The 20063-nt window shown below is 40.3% G+C and overlaps 2 protein-coding genes across 4 annotated transcripts in view; one reads left to right on the plus strand and one right to left on the minus strand.

Annotated features, from left to right (window-relative positions):
* Positions 1-20063, plus strand: part of LOC126393944 (coiled-coil domain-containing protein 106-like) — a 613357-nt gene that overhangs the window by 232155 nt on the left and 361139 nt on the right. The window lies entirely within an intron of this gene.
* Positions 1-20063, minus strand: part of nr6a1a (nuclear receptor subfamily 6, group A, member 1a) — a 136935-nt gene that overhangs the window by 19622 nt on the left and 97250 nt on the right. The window contains exon 1 of one of the 3 annotated variants that reach the window (XM_050050355.1): positions 16202-16342. The exons of 1 other annotated variant lie outside the window; for it this stretch is intronic. In XM_050050355.1, coding sequence (XP_049906312.1) covers positions 16202-16226 — 25 coding nt within the window. In that variant the 5' untranslated portion in view covers positions 16227-16342. Of the gene's footprint in view, positions 1-13311; positions 13509-16201; positions 16343-20063 lie in introns of those variants that run through there. One more of the 3 variants, XM_050050357.1, reaches the window with a different exon arrangement.

The following is a 20063-nucleotide window of genomic DNA, read 5'->3' on the forward strand; positions in this document are numbered from 1 at the left end:
CAACAGTATAGGATTTATTGTAAACATATATAATGTCCTTGTGAATCGGATAATTTTGCCAGGTTTAAAACCTTCTCAAATAAAACATGAAAAAATGGTCACAACAAGTTAACATGTGATGACACCGGGGCTCAGGTAGACATGGCTAAGGATTTAAAAGCCACCAATATCAGTGAGTGTGAGAAAGGCCTTAAATGGCTCTACCCTCCCTATGAAATAATCATTTAAAGTGGACCCCTTATCCTCTTTAACAGTCACTAACAGTCTCTTTTCAATTCAACATTACCCCTATTGTTACTCTGGATGATCAAGCTAACTCTCACTACATAGCTCGTAAATTTTTTTGCACAGTAACTAGAATTATGTAACATTTGAGCTCTTGATTCATTTGTTCTGAAGTGCTGTCACAGCCCAGCTTTCTCTTTTTGTGTTTGATCAAGAGATGAAGGCCTCCTGTAGGACTGCTGGTTGTTGGTGGGGGTAAAGAGCCGTAATGTTTATTAAAGAAAGGCCGTGGTCACAAGAGAAACATGAATGTGAGTGGACAGCAGCATGTGTGCTTTCATAAAGAGCTTGCAGATGAGGAGCTGCAAAAAGAGAATGGAGTAGAAATAACAGGTCTGAGGCTGCTGTCCAGCAGGTTAATGCTGCCTGCTGAGCCTGGAGATTAACCTGGACATCTGATGAACATAAGACTCTTGTGTAATGCAACAAACTGCACCACACACAGCGGGACCTTTACCCTCCTATGGGATTCTGTGGTTGGAAAGTCAATAATGGAGGCAGACAAGCAGATTTCCTGCCTGCTTCAATGAGTAGAGCAAGGCACTGACTGAACATAGGGATTTCAATCCCTGCCTTTAGGACTGGGTGATGCAGAGAAAATCAAATTTTGATAATATACCCCCATATCAATACTATGACAATATCGTAGTGTTGACTACTGGTGCTTTCAAAAAAAAAGTTACACAATTAGATTTTTGACAAATAATCATCAGTAATGTGGATAAGTGACTAAAGTGGGTCGAGGCAAACAACTGAAGTGCTAGAAAAGTCTGTTAAATACAGATGATTACATCAGTTTACTGTAATGCAGCCTTTAAAACCAGGAAAAGACAACACATACCATATTACAATAACCAAAATCTAAGACAATATATCATTTCATAAAGTGAGACATAATTTCTATATATTGTCAAGCTCTATCTGCCTGACTATCTAACTCCAACCATTAAGTTTAAGCCTTGGTCACACTAAAGGACAGCAATATTTGTCACAAATAAGAAGATGAACAATCACCCACTGCTATCATTCAAAAACATCCTCGCCTGGTCCAGACTGTGGCTTGATGTAGACGCTGCTTTTGTATCATGTTTTATGTGACAATACCTGCTCCAAATAAAGTTAAAGTTTTCCCAAAGTGCAACATTTGGCGTTTTTCTTCTATTACATTTTTTTTTGCACCTTTTCAATTAATTTTAATTTTAATTCATCTCCATCTATACTAACACACTTGAAGTCGGATATCACATGACCCTTCACGTACACTGGGCATGTACCTGTGTAAACAGGAAGCAGATTGTCTACTCTGCAGTTGATCATTTGACTGTAGAAAATACCATGGAGATGGTGGAAAGTAGGACCAGAATTTTTTTTTATTTCTCGGGCAGATAACGAGGTGAAACTGTTACTGAAAGTAACAAATGAGTATAAGGCAGTAATGGCAGCAGAAAACAGATTGGGAGTCCAGGTTAAACAAATACAGCAATGTATTAGAGTGGTATCAGGGGCACTATCCATTGCAGGAGGAAGTCATGGCAATAGGAAAGGAGTACCCACAATCAAAGGATGAAGTTTGTAGACCTTGCTAATATGTTTTGGTTTGACACGGCATGACTGAAAAGACTAGGAATGCCAGTGATGCACAATAAAATGTTTCAATGCTGAAAATATTTTTGACTGGTTGCTACTCGTCAGTTTACCACACTGCACACCACCTGGCTCTGGTAGAAGATGGAGAGCTGGCTAGCTGTGTAAACATGCCAAAACAGTGCCCACTGCCCACCCACCTGTCTCCACAGGTTAACCATAACCGCTCTGCACTGCACACAAGCTGGGATAGGTAGAAGCCAGTTAATGGCTCCGTTCTTAAGTGAGTACTGCTAGTAACACCATCTTGACCCAACAGTGTTACTGTGGAAACACTAGGGATGTCCGCGATTAGCCGTCTAAATGATTAAACATCCACCCCCTCCTCGGTTACACCAATTAGTGTTTTATTCATGCAGCCGCCCGCCACTAGTGGGAGCTACAGAGCCGTCAGGCAGCAGTCCACCTCCCAGCAGTAATGCTCGAGTAAACTGGAGTTTTAAAACAGCACTGTGGGAAATAAGAGAGATGTCCTCTCACAGAACCAGCGTGGTTTGGCAGTACTTTGATCTAGAAAATGAATTCAGCAGCACATTATCTTTTTTGAGATGTTATACCTACTATTTGTTAACCTTGCACAGTGCAAAGTGTCTCATACTTCAGCGGCACTTAAAATCCAACATGGTTGTTGAAGATTGTGATTAAAGGCTTGTGCTAAATTTTAAGGGAGAGGGGGGTCACCATGCTACCACAGCAATATCGCCCTGCCGCTGGGGTGGCATTACCAGTGTTAATCGTGAATGAGTGTCTTCGCTAGCTAACTTAGATCCCCTGCTACTTGTAGGGGATCTAAGTTAGATCTAAAATGACAGAGGAGTGTGGACACTAGGCATGAACAAAGCTTGGGCGGTATCATGGTATTACGGTGTACCAGGGTATTACGTAATCCCGACAGTATAATTTTCTATACAGTAAAAAATACAGGCACATGCTTCTATTTAACTCATTGTATGTAGTAGGAAGCGCATGCCACCAGAGGTCAGTGTCCGGTCTCTAGTGATGGAACAGGCAGCTGAGCTAAAAGACACTGTGACACGTGTCTGTGTCGAGTTTGAATGAAGTATGAGTTAATGAGGCAATTAAGACAGTGTCAGTTCCATGACTGAGAGAAACAAGCAAAGGTTTAGAGATGTATTTCTCATTTTAATAGGTAAAATAGATGTGAGAATATTACTTTTCTTAACATTTTGTGAGTTTGTGTTGTGCAATTTTTAGTTTGAAAAAACCTAAGAAAGCTTGCCAGTGTACCCGGACGAAATTTTAGGAAGGTATTGAGGTATGAAAAATGAGATACCGCCCAAGCCTAGTGTGAACACAGCAATAGTTATGCATTTTAAAATAAAAAAGTTATTACTGTGGATGTCGGAAAAGCTTATCACAGTTAGATGTGCCTCCTGTTTCATTTGGATTTCCTGGCTGGATTAACTCCAAAGAGGACAGCAAGTACTCAACTTGTACAGAACTCTTGGGAAACCTATGGCTGATGTCACAGATGCTACATCTGTGTTTTGTACCATCTACTGTATATGGTTATGTTTAAGAGTGTGACTCCTGAACCTGTTGAAGAGTGTAGATGAGGCCGCCTAAGAGTTACACACATTATTCTGTTTGCCTCCCAGGACGTGACGAGAAGAAACCTGACATTGTGACTATTGTCAATGGTTGACCTAGTCACCCATTACTGATTAGGAGAGAATAAACAGGCCAAGTAACATCATCTTTAATATCCAAATGAGCAGGATTAGGGTTTTGTGTATATATAATTTGAAGGGCCAGCTCATCAGAGGCATGTGACTGAGCTGAGAGCTAAGCCTCCCAGAGAGAGAGGGTTTTCATAGCGGGCTGCAGGGTTCATATACTAAAGGTAATTAGAAGGAGGTGGGGGTGTACATGGCATAAAGCCTCTCCCAGATAATGACTGGTGAATTGAGGACTTCTAAAGCCTAGAGACAGATTACCATTTAAATGGTGTAAGGTTTAATTTTGCTGCAGGGGCAGCCATACTGTACAGAGACAATGGGGCGTCACACAGTGAGCCCATCCTGGGATTAGAATTTAACTATTTTGTTGATTAACTCTATACAGCAGAGGTTAAGGCCACTCTGAGTGGAAACCCTGCCAGGGAAATATCCTTGCTGCTGTTGACATTTTCTTCAGCCTAAACACTTCAGAGATAATTAACACTGCTGTTTTATTAAAGACGTAAGAACATGAGATACAGGGCTACAACTGATTATTTTTAGAAATGACTGATCTACAAATTACTTTCTCTAGCAAATGTTTGGTCTATGACAGACAAAAAAGGAAAGATGACCATCATCATTTTCTAAAACCTTGTTTCATCCAACCAACATTTTAAAACCGAAATATATTCATTTCACATTTGCATAAGACAAAAGAAAGCAGCACATCCTCACATTTCAGAAGATGGAACAGGGGGTTTGGCAAATTACATAAAATGATATAATCAGGCTAGAAATAATGATAAAATAATCCAAATCAATTAATTGTTTCTATACTATAAATACTACAGTACCCAAATCAAAATAATTCACTTCATAAAAGGGAACAAGATCACAAGTAATGTGTGGATTTGCCTTTAAGGATTTGTGGCCCTGTAAAAATATGATGCTTCTTTGTAATCCCCCCCCCCCCCCCCCAACATCTAAGGTTCAAAGGAACCTTTAGAAACCCATTAGATTTTCTCAATTATGCATCATCTCATCTCATCTCTTTTTGAGAAGTTGTGTCATTTAAAATCCGATTTTCAATTCAATTCAGTTTCAATCAAGATTTTTGGAGCATGTATCACTTTCTACTTTCAAGGGGGGGTAGTCCTCCAAAATTCTTGAGAATTGGGACAAATCATGTCCTACCAAATAAACCTTTAACATTCTAACATATCAACAGGCTAACTTCGTTTCTGAGATTAAATATTATTTCTAAAGAATTTATGTGTATGAAATAAATATGATTTATAAAATATTTGGATCTGCATACAGTTTTTAACCCTTTAAACTTTGAAAAATGATGAAAAACAATGAAAAATGTGTTCAAAGCCCTCAAAATCTAACACTACCAGAATGTACTGATTAACATTGATGTCAAAATATACTGCTATAATCTTTTTTGTGTTCAAATACATTTTTTTGCAAAAATGTTGGCCCTATGTATCCCAGATTTGGGTCAACTCCATCAGATTTTTGCAAAGACATCATTTAATCAGGCATAAAATGACCTAGCTATATTACAAGGACTCCTGTCTCACTTCCTGGTTTCAAAAAGGCAGGAATGCTGCTCAAGTCAAGTGTTCTATTTTTTTTTTTAACTCTTAGCAACTTTGGAAAATAAAATGGCTACTCACTATGACTACTGTAAAATCCAAAAATATGTTAGTTTTTGTCACCTCCATCAGATCTTTCCTCTGACATCCATCATGTATGATATTCAAGAAAAAATTCAATCACTGGGAGGCTGGCTCATTACAAGGCATAATAGTCAAGTCTGTGATAATTTAAAATATATTTTCCCAGCATAATTGAAGAGTAAAAAATCAACAACCCAAAAAAGTAAGGTTTTGTTACAATTCTCAAGAATGAGTGTTATACAATGAATTGAATAATTTTGCTCATTCGACTCTTAGGTTTAATTTAGACTTTATAGAATGTATAGCCCCTTTTCCACTGCACAAAAAAACCCCACTAGCACCTGCTAACATCTGGCTTTTTAGTGTAATGGGAACGGTCACAATCGGCCTCTTCACCCAGGTTAAATGACTCTGCAGTAGTCACAGGTATTTATTGATTACAGCTCTGATTGGCATTGATGGAAACACAACACCCAGGTGAATGGTCTTATTTTAGCCACTTAACTGGCGAGATGTAATGATGCACTAGGACAAAATACTGTCAGTCAGCACTCAAACCTTGATCCAAATTAGTCTGCACCGAGTAGAAAAGAGATATAACAAAGAAGTTATCAGTGACATTTTCACAGGCCTCCATGTTGCTTTCTACTGTTTACTGGCCTGTTTACACATGACACACCAAAAAAAATAAATAAATAAATAAATTACAGTGCACAGCGCTGGTCTACTGTCAGTGAGAAAGGAGTCTATAACCCATCTTTAGTGGGTTTACCGGTGTTTAAAAAAACCTGCATAAATGCTCTTCTTTTGGTGGATAGGGGGTAACATTGTTGGACTGCCAGATTGCTGTGAAGGAAGGAAGGCACTGTATATTTAAGGTTTCAATTGTTTGCTCTGCTGCACCTTGTACCTGGATCGGTTTTATAGCAGGGGTTTCTTTAAGAAAATGAACAAGAAGTTCTATCTATACACAATTTATTGCCATGTATTTTGGTTAAATTAAAGTAATTTTTCATAACCGCAGTCTATGAAATTTCTACACTGTGCTTGTGTCTCATGTACAGAATCAAGGGCAGTAAAAGGGTCAATTTAATGCAGAATGTCACAAATAAATAAGCAGTGCAGGCTGGGCAACACAGAGCACAAGTGTGAGTTGAGGGGCAGTTCAGCACAGATTCAGCTTAAGTCTAAATAAAGAGCTTTTCTTCGCTGCTAAGCTTCAGAATGAAGCAGTGACACCTCCATGAATCCTGAGAAGAAAGATCCAACCAACTTATCACCATCCTCCTTATGCAGTAAAAGTGCAAAACCCTGCTGTTACTGTAAAGTGATCATCTCTAAATGTTACTGTAAGTGGAGCTTTGCATGAGGTCATATGAAGGACCCTGGCATCATAAAACACGAGGAAGATCAAATAACTGACAGTCATCTCCTCAGACAGCCATTTGTCAGACCACGTGCTCATTCAAACAACACATTCAAACCATATATTCCAGTGGCCACCCGATGTGAAACATCTGACTTCCTTCACTAAGGTAAAAACACAATGGCTGTTAGCTGCCTTCAGTCAGGCTTATTTGCCAAATCTATCACCCTGTCTTTCAAGTGCATGGCCACCATATAAACAGGCTGTTTCACACCTTCACACGCTTCATCTCAGATTGTTACATCCTATGACTCCTCCTCCTCCTGCCTGTGGATGACAGTTAAATATTCATGATGACATTTAGTCAACTATTTCACCTTGAAGAAGAAGTACTGTCTGCGTCTGCGTGTCTGACCCTTAATCTGCAGCAGTCTGGAACATATCTAACATGTAACCTGACTCTACAGACATAGCTGTTTGAATTCAATGCAGTGACAGACACAAAAAAAGAATTCCAAAATAAAAAACATAATGTAGGATTTTAGTGAGAGCCAAAATGTAACACTGACATCTTGTACTATTTTTAAAGGGTCAGTTCACCCAAATTACTAAAATAACTTATTTTCTCATTTAGCCCTAGGTTTGGGAATATTCATCTAGGAGATTACTGCTTCCACACCACCATGATGGAGGAGGGTAGAATTTATTTTGTGGTGATTAAGTAACTGAAAACTGACAATTAACATCAGCAAGTTGTCGGTGAAGATTCTCAGTCATCCAGGTCATGGTAATCATAAGTGCTTAATGGTAGGCAGTTGTGCACTGAAATCAGAATTGAAGAGGCTTCTTGTATGAGAGGCGAAACGTCTTCAAGAAACGCAAGCAAGTCCAGTTGCCTACGATACAGCACTTATGATAACAGCAGCAACTTTCCCCAGAAACAATGTGACACCTGCTCTCAAAAATCCACAGAACACATTGTAAACCGTAATTCCACTGAAACCTGTTAACATCAAGGCTGTTGTTTTTGGATGCATTGCGGTTGCAGTTTCTTTATTTTATTTTATGTTTATGGGCTCCATAAATGAAATTGTATTCATCTGTTATACTGGGAGCAAAAGTCTTACAAACAGACATCTGAAAACCGGGACAAATAAACTAAAATTAGATGTATGGCTGGATACAACTTTAGCCCCTTTTACACTACAAGGCGGGAGTTTCGCACCGTTATTCTGCCTCGCCATTCTGTGGCACGGTCGCAGAATGAGGGGGACAGAGTTAACTCGCCTTCAAGAAGGTAGAAAGCATCAAATCAATGTTTATGTAGAAGGGAAAGCTGGCAGGACAGGACCATAGACGGGATGTGTGTGAAATTTTGATGATGTGTTAAGTGGGATTTAAACTTCTGCGACAAACTGACGCTGTAACCTGATGTGCACCTCCCTACAAATGTAACTACAAGTTGCACTGACACAGACCTCCCGTCTATTTTGTGTAAGCTGGTAACCATTTCCCTCATTTGAAAAAAAGCTTCTATTGTCTTTTATTCCACAGATAAGGAATGATCAATTGTGAAGACAATACAGCCCCCATAAAACAGCATTCTAAGTGTTGTGCGTGATTTATCTTGGCTTCATATGAGTAGAGGAAATTAATTTATACCATGTAAAATGCTATAGTCTTGTGCTAATAACATTAGCATGTTGTATTTATTTGGAAAACGAGTTTAGTGAAATACAATTGTTTTGTCGGTGAACCTTGTGATCTGTAATTAAGCTGATTTGTGTACTTTGAAATTGTCTCTATTTAGCCATTTTTAATGTGTGTTTTGAATCAACTAAACTTTACAGCACTTCACAGAAACCCCACCACCGTCTAAAAAGCGCTGCCAATGCATATGTCACATCTCTTCTGCTTCTGCAGCCATGTCAACTGTTTTACCAGCTTAACAGCATAAGAACTTTGTCCCTCCATTCTGTGCCCTTAACTTTTATACAAAACAGTGAGGCAAAAGTGATGCTGCAACATTTCCGCTTTGAATGGGCTGGGTAGGAGGGGCTAGTATTTGATGAGAATGAGAGCACTGATGTAGATTATGTGATCATTCCAACTCTATCCATGTCATGTCATGCCATTTCATGTTCAGCCAACATGGAATTTTTCCATATCCTACATTTGACTGCACAACAGGTATTACTTCGACCAATGAAGTAAGCAGAGGCTTTAAAGGGGAATTCCACTGATTTTACCACAGGAAGGTCAGTCTACTAGTCATGAAGAGTACTACTCAGCCCGTGGACACAAGTGTATTTTGCTTTCTGTGGCTCTTAAAGGCCTTTGTTAAGTCTGAGAGAGTGATGATGTCATGCATGGTGACATCCTCGGAGGTCTCAGCTTATGCAAAGAGAATTCACATTTTTTGCACACAAAGCCTGCGTTACAAACTGGGGGAGTGGAGTTTGAAAGACGTGGGCAACTACCAGGCACAGAGGGGCTAACAAAGGATGTTACTGGCTGCATTATGGGAAATGTAGGATTGAGACAATTCCTTCTTTTTTTTAACTTCATAGAAATGTTTTAGCACTGTAAATGTGTAATACACAGTTTGCATCTGTAAGCACAAAGAATTTTACATTTTTAAAAATTTGATATGTTGCTAAATTTAGAGGTGAGATGGATGCAGCTGAAAAATGTTCCCACATTTAAGTAAGACTGCAATTTTGGTGCGATCCCTTTTCTATTAACATAAAGGCTATTAATAACATAAACATTACAAAAATGAATTAAGACTGCCCCGAAGTGATAATAAAGAGTTATAAAGCAGCGCTTCATCTTGAACTCCACCCTCTGGTTCTCTCTCTAGCTTGGTTGCAAAAACCCCCGATGCGCACACACACACACACACACACACACACCCACACACACCCCCACACCCTAAGGCCCATTAAAGGCTGCATTGTTTCCCAGGGGTCAGCCTGGGTTTCATTCCAAACTTTAACACAAACCAGGAAATGCAAGTCAAGCATTTTAAGCCCTGTCAATGGTAAAGATGAACGGCGCTCTTGTTTCCCACTGCTTCCAATGTGTCACAACAAATGTTCACTGTAACCCAGCTGACTGAGTGAGATGTGCATCACTTGAAATGCTGAACTTTAAGGGGTAGGCTTTTCATTTAACACAGAGGTAAAGGGTTTGAATGAATGAGCTAGAATGATTTCTTAAGGTTGACATTACTTAATTGCTGTCTCAAGACTTCTTTATTCTGTAGGAAGGTTTAAGCAGTGCCCAGGTTTCACCATCTCTGTGACCCTCTGTGAGCTGCATCATGCTGAGAACAAAGATGTATCGTGGCCAGATCTCCCTGTTGTCCTCATCCTGCACACACAAAGGCTGATGTATAGTGTAAAGCAGCCTTTTGAGTGGCTGACAGAGCAACAAGGCCTGTTACTGAAGGGGTTTCTCTTCAGGTTTTGTCTCAGGCTTTCCATCACAATCATGCCAAGCGGAGACAGGGAGCGGGGGTTGGAGGAATCTTCTGTACTTTTCCGCTGCTGGCACCATCCCTCCTTCCCTCCCAGCCTTTTCTCTTTCCGTTTCCCCCCCTCCTCATATCTCTTCTTCACCTCTGAAACTTATCTATCCTACCTCGGGGTGAAGGAGATTACCAGACTATGACTGGTATGTACATGGACACACATCTAACACATTCATAGAGGTTAAAGGCATTTGAAGACCCTCCATGACTCAGACCCAGCATTCCTGGCAGCCCACACTGTGATGCTAATCTTACAAGATACGTGCATGGAGTTGCAGATTGGGCTCACCCATGAGACAATGGCGACCTGTTGACATTGCTGTCTTGATAGTATACACCCAGGCTAAATCATTAGCATTGAGTAATACCACACCAAAGATAGGCCACAATGTTATGCTAATAGGAGCCACATGTGATGCTACATTGTTGAATAATGTGGGAAAAGGCCTCGATGTAGTTCCTCACTGTCTCAGCTTGGTTTGCATCTGAAAATATAATTTACATGTTGTCTTATTCCAAATAGGAGTTTATAGCTGCATGTGGATAACTTTGGTGAAGAGTATTCTTACATTAATACAATTAGATTGATGTGCACTTGAGTTACTCATTTCAGTGTTTATTTATCTATTTTTTATTTATCTATTCTTACTGTTTTTGGCTTTAAATCCCAGTCCCAAACCATAATACCAATGGGTGTTAGTATTTCTCAAGTGAATCACAACAGGTATTGACCAAAATATTGCTTTTTAAAAAAAACTTTTTTGTTGTTGTGGTTTCCCTCCCAAAAACAGGCATTAAATCATTGTTGTGAAAGTTTGTTTTTTTTATGACTGAGGTCAGCTCATTTGCATCTGTCTTAATAAATAACACTGCATTAACTCAAATAGTAGAGTTTGGTGTGTTGAACCATTTTAACACACATGAAAGAAGAAAAACATGCTAAGTCGCTTCGAATAGTGTTTTACTTTTATGAAAGTTTGTATGTTACTTTCATTTATTTCGTTCCATAAGATAGAAAGTGCAGAAATGACGCATGTGATCTGATTTTGGCCCTGAGCTCAATTTTAATGTCATTCAGCACATGCTGATATGAACCATGTGGTGAGTTTTACAGGCCAGGCTTTGTGATACACACTCGTATAACAGTGCTGTTAATGAATGTTGAGTCTCCAATTCATTAACGGGGGGGGGGCGCTTCCCACAGACTGCAGAGCCACCAGGATAAACTCCCACTGATATTTTCCATGCAGGACTGACCAAAATACTGTAACGTGTCCACAATTAAAAAGTGTGCTTCAGCAGATCATCCAAGGTAAAGGTGTCTTTAAAAAATAAGCAAGAGGAAAAATTTGCGATGGTAAGTTCAATTCAGTGTGTGTGCTGGGGGAAGGGCAGTTGAAATAACACACCCTTCAAAGACAAAGATCTGTGTCATGATGGACTTGTGTGTGTGTGTGTGTGTGTGGTTTAACAAGGCTTTGGCCAGGGAGATGGATATGTTTCAGTGAAATCAGGAAAAAAAGAGTGTGAGTGGCTAGAAGGAGTTCCCTCTTTCATTGGCTATTTATAGAAGAGCATTACATAGTCACAAGAGTCTCTGACCTCCCCCACTGTTACTATTGATCTTCCCACAGCTTCTGTCCCCTGCATCTACATCCACATAAACAACCTCTCACACTCCCTCTCTCTCTGTCTAACTCTCATGCTTTCTTTCCTCTTTTCCATCTGAAAATATCCTTGCCAAAGTACAGAACAATGTGAGAACAGAAGGGCTTCCTGCAGGATGAATGTGAAGCAGTGAGCAGTAGAAGTGTGGAGTTAACCCTCCCTCAGCTGGAGAATAACCAACATGGCTGCTGGCTGAGGGATTAACATGAGGGGGAGGGGTGAATACAGTAACAGGGTTCCTCCACATGCTACACCGAAGTCCTTGAAGGAAAATATCAAATGAGAAATTATTTTATTGTTGTTTTAACTCCCTGAGTGGTAATTATGTGTCGAGGATTCCAAAGTCAAGACAAAAAGGATTTGAGTGAACTGTACGATCAATAAATGGTGAGATAAGCACATATCAAAGGACATGCAGCAGTGATGAGCAGTCCAGGACACTTTGCTTTGCCATGTGGATTTTAAGAGTGAGGATCACATTCCAAATTCCTGCAATACAAGGGAGGGGGGTAGTAGTTTGGTGGGTGCTTGGGGTGGGATGTAGTGTGAAAACTGCCAAAGGAAGGTTATTTTATTCTAGCACTTAAGATAATTCACATAAAACGGCCAAATGAAGCGACAAAAGAAGGACAACCTATAAAAGCGATTTGGGGAGAGCGTCGCCAACAAAAGTTCAAGGATATATCGCCCACTTAACAGTCACGCATCTGAAAAAGTGCTCTTTGTGCGAAACTACGCCATGGTTAAAAACAGGAATGAAGCAAACATAGCAAAATGGGAAAGTACTCTCAGCTTAGGGCTAGTGGTGGCTGGCCAGCAGATTGATCCTCCATCATATCAGCACTGTACAAAACCACATAGCCTACCAAAGATCAATACATATGGAGGCACACTGTGCAAAGCACCTCCGTACTGAGATGCGTCATAACACACACATAAACAAAGCACTTGAAAGCATCGATCACAAGGAACACTGTGCCAAGCTCAGCTCATTAGCCTGGCCTGAAAATCACCAACAACTCCAGGCATAAGGGGCTAATCCTATCAAATGTAGCATAAATCAGAAAGCAATTCAGAATTAATTTAATCAAACTGCAAAGAGGATCTTGAGAGCAGCATATACAGAAACTTATTGGGGATTTTTAAAAATGTGTTTAGTAAATTCATTAATAGTAATTCAAAGGCACTATAATGCATAAATATCATGCTCAAGCTGGCTGTGAAGCTGAATTGCATGTGTGTTTGATACCTTGTGTGTTTGATCAAACACACATGCAAAGAAAAATTAAATTAGCCTTCCCAAAAGGAAATATTTAGTTAACAGAATGCAGATATAATGCAGTCTCTGGCTTATCACAAACAACTCCTTTCTCCCATTCACACACAATTATGATGAGTTTAAGTACGGCTCATTAAAAGAAAGTCTTCCCTACTGGCCTCTCTTACCTTCCCATGTATCCATTTCATGCTTCTCCCAGTCTGTCTGGACCCCATTCAAGCATGGACCTGGCTAAAAAAAAGCCACTGGGCCTGGTTGCCTCATGACTCTCTTTTCTTTCTCTGCCTCTCCCTCTCTGTTCTCTCTCCCAGCGACCTCTTTCCTCGACAGCCTGCCCCACACTGACCACAGTCAGAGCCAAGCAACACCACTGGTCACTTACTGCCTGGTCACATGACCACAGAGTTCAAGCCCCGGGGTCACGGCTTGGCTTGAGGTCCAATGACAGCTAGGAGTTATCTGAGTGGAACTGATAGTCCTATTTTCGTTGCTGCTCAACAATACTACTCCCCACCACCCCCTCCTCCCTCCCTGCCCTCACCCAAATTAGCCTCCCCTCCCCTCAACCATGCCTCTGGCACTTCTGATGAGGACCAAAGTGCATGTCCAAGCATAAACACAGGTTCAAGCTGACAAAACACACAGACATTAACTAATTGAAGCCCTTAGCACATCAAGGGAGAAGGGTAAAGTTGTCTTAAGTTTCACAGCTTGCCTAGCTACAAACTGAGCATAGTGAAAAGCAAAAGGAGCTGAGGGCCAATAAGATGGAGACCAAGAGGTGGCTCTTCTTCCTCCTCTACACATTCCTCCATATGGGACTGACACTGCATTCAAATTCAAATTTGGAAGACAGATATTTCCAGCTAAACCTGTGTGAAATATGTGCTCCTTTTATTCTGTTAACCACACTGATGTTTCATGGACTTAGACTGTAAATGATTTGGTGCACGATATAGATTTGTTTTATTTATTTCATAATAGCGCCAAAATTATTTGATGTTCAGTCATTAAGTGGATCTTCTAATAATTAATTAATTGGAAATGCTGGCGTCAGAGTAGTTTAAGTGGCATACCACAGAACTGCAATGTCCCTGGGACTTTCATTGCATGTTGCCCCCCTCTGTCCCCACATGTTGTGTCCCTACTACAAATGTTTCAGCTACATCTAAAATGTCTAATAAATAATGTAAAGATGAATTTGCTGCTGTTCCCTGTTTATTATCTATAGCTTTTCTTTTTCTAGTTTTTGTCAAAAAGAATGAACCACAATCATCAAGACATCTCTTTAAAGGAACACTTCCCCCAAAAATGACCATATGTAAATCAGTTAGTAATGCTGTGTTGCCTAGCTACAAACTGAGCATAGTGAAAAGCAAAGGGAGCTGAGGGCCAATAAGATGGAGACCAAGAGGTGGATCTTTTTCCTCCTCTACACATTCCTCCATATGGGACTGACACTGCATTCAAATTCAAATTTGGAAGACAGATATTTCCAGCTAAACCTGTGTGAAATATGTGCTCATTTTATTCCGTGAGAAAACTTTTCTTGCATACGTTAACGGAGATGCTAAACATTACTGATTGATTGATTGTGGACTGTGTGACGGCATAATTATATCAAAACATCTGTCTACAAACTCTTACACGACTCGTGCAGTATAATCCAACTCACATTAACCAGGTATATGCTAAGTCCCTCCCAAACACATGCATTTTCATTAAAACCTTAGGATTTGAAACTGAACTAAAGGCAAAAGTTAATCCCCTTTTCCACTGCACAAAAACCCATTAACCCGCTAACATCTGGCTTTTTCATGTACTGGGAAAGGTTACAATCGGCATTCACACCCTGATCAAATGACTCTGAACTAGTTTCAGGTAGTTATCGGCTTCAGTTCCGATTGGCAATAATGTAAATACAACACCTGGGTGAACATGCTAATTTTAGCCCCTAACTGGTGGGATGCAATGATACGCTACCATAAAATACCGTCTGTCCCCATCCAAGCAGCACTCAAACACTGATCCAAGTTAGTCTGCAAATATATGAGGAGAAGTAACCACCATAAAGTTTTCACAGGCCTCCATGTTCCTTTCTACTGTTGGACATAACACTCCGGTACTAAGGTTTTTTGTAAAAACGTATGTTTGGGGAGCACTGAACATACAACTGGATGAATGAAGCTTGGATTAAACAGCATGAGTTGTGTAAGTCTGTAAATGGATGTTTTGATATTGTTTTGCTGTTGTTTACCGTGGTCTCCAATTAATCAATATAATTACTGTTTTTGGTCGACACATACAAGAAAAATGCAGCTCTCTTCACAAATTCAAGGTAATACAGTACGACTCATTGATTTATCATTTTCATCATTCATTCATTTATCATTTTGTGAAGTACTCCTTAAAGTGCATTTAAGAAAATAGTCTACCCAATAATGAGAATAATTGATGATTAAAGGCAACAGATACATTTACTCAATCCAACACCACATCAGTTTTAATATGAATATAAACAATAAATAAATAATGTTCAAAGTAATTCTGAGTGATGCAGGAACTTCTGCATTTTACAGTAACTAAGGCTGTTTCTTGAATCCCAGGACTTTTTTGGTACTAACAAAAATGTGTCTTTGGCACAGAAACCTGTCAAGGACTGAGTGCAAGCATTAAATGTCTGGTTAGAGTCATACTCCAGCTGACTTTTTCTGTGATCGGTTCAATCAAGATTTTGTCTATTTGAGACAAAGTTATTGTGAATCTGTTTAATTTGTTTTTTCTTTCCAATACTGTTTATCTTTCCCTAAGTAGGGTAACAAAAAAGTATTCGGGTATCACATCGCCAATACTATTGGGGAAAAAAAGTCAGCCCTTATAGATTCTAGAAATCCCTCTCCAGTCTCTTACTTGCACCTTTGACTTGAATGGCCATCCGATTAAAATCCACTTTGTATGAAAGCTGAATTTCACATTTCTGACATGACTCTGCCCATATCTTGGTGTCATGATAACCAGTCTTTATCCTGTGAGAGCTCCGGAGATACAGTATCTTACCATCCAATGGATTCCCTTCCTTCATCCCCTCCAGTGGCCTGGTTAGGGGGCCATAGTGAGAAGCATCCAGGGTTTTACCAGTGTGCAACACCCTAAACTGTACTGCCCAACCTGATGCTGTTTACCCAGCAACCTCTTCTCTACCTGATCCCCACCTCACACTACAGTGGACCAGCATGTCTTGGTCATCCAACCAGTGTTCCAGCCCGCCCCCTCCACAGCTCCACCCTACTAATACCACTTCTTCACTCTCACAGCAGCGGCAGCAACCCCCCACCCCCTTACAATGCTAATGACCCGACTGCATTAAGTCACATATAAGAAGCTTTTCACATTCAAATGCAACACAAAGAGATAGCATGTGAATGTATACAGGCAGAGAGAGAGAACAGAGGCGTGCCGCTGGGCTCGGGATGATTCACAGAAGCAGGCGAGCTGTCACGCCAGACAAGTTGGTAAGCAGGCAGAAATATGAGGACACGTGTAACCTGTTGGTGTGATCAAAGGCAGTCTCGCCGTCTCCCGGGTTACTTTACACTAATACCATAAGAGTCTGCTGCCATATGTCACTATGTCAAAGGCAGGGCTTGTAGGAAGGACCTGGTCAAGGTGCTATAATTGGATATGAGTTTACATGTAGATTTAAAGGGCCAGTGTGTAAAATGGGTTGAAAACCTTTGGAAACAGTGACATCAGTGGTCAAATTCTAGATTGCAGGGCTCACTCGCTCACCCCTCCCGTCGGGTAAATGACGGTGGCCTCGTAGGGACAAAAAGCCTTGCGCACGAGTTTTTCAGGAGTAGGTCTATCTAGCGACGAGGTGAATATTTATTTAGAAATCTAAACCATGTTACGATATTGTAATGAATCCCTCACGAGCAGGAGACCAGAGGAGCATTGGGGAAAAAGGCCAGTTTATTTGAGCACTCCAAAAACTCTGGTAACACTACAGGGGGTAAAAGACTCCATCCCAAACTCTGACTCTTCTAGCGTAATAGACACACTTCATACACACACACTTGTTTACCATACCGAGTGGGGACCCCCTCCCCTCTCTGCTCAACCAATCTCCAGCCCGCACACTGACCGACAGCGTAGCCGGTAAACAGAGCTCAGCTGTTTATTTAGCCTAGCAATATCTCCGGACTATAGTAGCTGCAATGGACGACTTTGAACGCGATTTTGAAGAGTTTCTTGTAGCGGACACAGACCCAGAGCCATACCTTTTGAGCCGGAGCATACAGATGAGGAACTCCATGTGTTTGATGCTGAGTGGGCGAGAAGAGAGGCTGAATGCACAGAATGGGATTCGGTGCTACTGCTACCACCGTTGGGGAGATATATCATCAAGAGGAAAAGCGCCGCAGAGAGTGCATCACAAGGAGAGAAGTTGCGTCTTCTTTTCCTCGCAGATGACGGTTCGGGTTCATTCTCTCCTGTTGCGTGGTAAGTGTGGTCCATTCGCAAACTTTATAACTAAAAAAACTTTGCACTACTCTCTATTGACGAACTACTAACACTCTCTGCTGTTTCCTCCTCCTTCTTCCTTCCTTCCGCTGTCTTCGTTGATTCATTTATACACGCGAAACGCGTTCTCTGGCTGGCTGGATTGTCCGCTCGGTCTGCCGTACATACATGGCGGCGCAAGATGGCGACCTCTCTAAAGCAAGGCCCTTGCTATATATAGAAGTATATATATATAGCGATCATACACTTGTATAAACATATTAATGGGTAGAATATTCAGATTCAGATTCAGATTGACAATAAACCATGTCAAATATTACACACTGGCCCTTTAAGCATTAATATTATTTAAGGTTCACTAAGAGTTAATTACTGGGGACTATGGGAGAGTAATCTGACCTAAGCCCAGTTTATACATACAGATTTTCAAAGAAGTTCTTCAAATTGACACAAATCTTAATTACCAAAATTCTCATAGTTTAGCCAGCCTCTTGTTTACCATTACATTCCTGGTCAACAAAGAAACTTTTTAGGGTTATTGTGAGAACTGAAAATATGTCAACAAAGCCTGATCCTCAATTTGTTGGTATTAGAAAAACAATATTATTTAAACCAAATATATTTGTATACAATTTTCTTTATTTGAATACAAATATATTTGGTTTAAATAATATTGTTTTTCTAATACCAACAAATTGAGGATCAGGCTTTGTTGACATATTTTCAGTCTGAGTAACATAGTAGTGCTTGTCAATACTAGTAGGAAGTCAAACCTGAGTGACGTGGGGGGGTCGGGAGAGGGTGGCATATGTCACCCTTGACCTTAACACCTTTCCTACCATGTGGCGAAGATGAACAGAATAATCAGCCATGTTGCCTTTAACCTTGAAGTCAAATGGAGCCTCTGCTGGTTATCCACTGTCATGTGACGGGAGGCGTGTCCTGAGACCGGCCCGAGGCTGGGGGCCACTCATCAGGACATGTAGGATGTAGTGCTGGCACACCCATAAGACACTCACAATGCTAATACCACTTCTGCTAATTCATATTGGACAGGCTCTCTAAACTGGAATGTTTGTAAAATCATTTTCTGTTGAATAAAAAGCATACTTGATTTTAGCTGATGTCCATTATTGACAATATGTTTAGACATAAGCAATAGCTTTACACAGAATTTGTTTTATAGGTACAAGATGACCTTAGGTGTTCTCTTGACTCGTGGGCCTTTGGTGAGTTTATATTTGCAAAATTAGGCAAAAGGTGATATTTTAATTTTAAATTAGATTGTAGTCAATTGCTCCAATTTCATGACAACAGAAAAAGTGTAAGTTGACACAAAAAACAGTTCTTGAATGTGTTTTAAATTTAAAATCTAATTAAAATCTAACACCACAAATGTTGGTGAGATACCAAAATTTAAGCCATTTAAAAATCCATATATTTAGAACATTACACACAATGATCTAACTTTAGAAAGTCGCTGTTGCTGTCAAAAGGCCTGCCAAATATACCCCTTTTCCACCAAACTTTGTGTACTCAAGTTTTTTAAACACAGGTAAACCCAAATATAAATAGGCGATAGACTCCTTTCCCATTACCAGTAGACCAGAGCTGTGTACACGGCTCTGCAGCAGATGAGTATGCCTTTCTCTCTGTGTGTGTACTTTTCATTTTTTTAATGTGTCATATTAGATATCACTGATGGGCTAGAAAACAGTTTAGTAAACAGTAGAAAGCAGCATGGAGGCCTGTGAAAACTTGACTGTGGTTACCTTTTTCTATGTATCTCTTACTTATTCAGTCTCTTTTTCAATTGCAGACTAATTTGGAATGATGTTTGAGTGCTGCTTGGATGGAGACTGGATGTATTTTGTGGTGGCACATCATTGCATCTCACCAGTTAAGGGGCTAAAATTAGCATGTCCATACAGGTGTTGTGTTTCTATCAATGCCAATCAGAGCCATAGCTAATAACTACCTGTGACTACTGCAGAGTCACTGACAGTGATTCCCCCTCTGTATTTGGTCCACAGAAACAAAGAGAAAGTGTCAGCAGTCACCTCCAGTCTCTCTCTCTAAAACCTACAAATCAGGTTAGAAATCTCTGGGTAATAATGGACTCAGACTTGAACTTTAACAGCCACATCAAATCAATAACATCAGCAGCTTTTTACCATCTAAAAAACATTGCCAAAATCAAAGGTATAGTGTCTAAACCTGACTTGGAGAGACTTATCCATGCATTTGTCTCTAGTAGGTTAGACTACTGTAACGGCCTGCTCACTGGCCTCTCCAAACGGGCCGTAAGACAGCTGCAGTACATCCAGAATGCTGCTGCTCGGGTCCTGACCAGAACCAGGAAGTACGAGCACATTAGTCCTGTGCTCAGGTCTCT

The sequence above is a fragment of the Epinephelus moara genome, chromosome 8 (genome assembly GCF_006386435.1).
Source record: "Epinephelus moara isolate mb chromosome 8, YSFRI_EMoa_1.0, whole genome shotgun sequence".
Taxonomy (NCBI): domain Eukaryota; kingdom Metazoa; phylum Chordata; class Actinopteri; order Perciformes; family Serranidae; genus Epinephelus; species Epinephelus moara.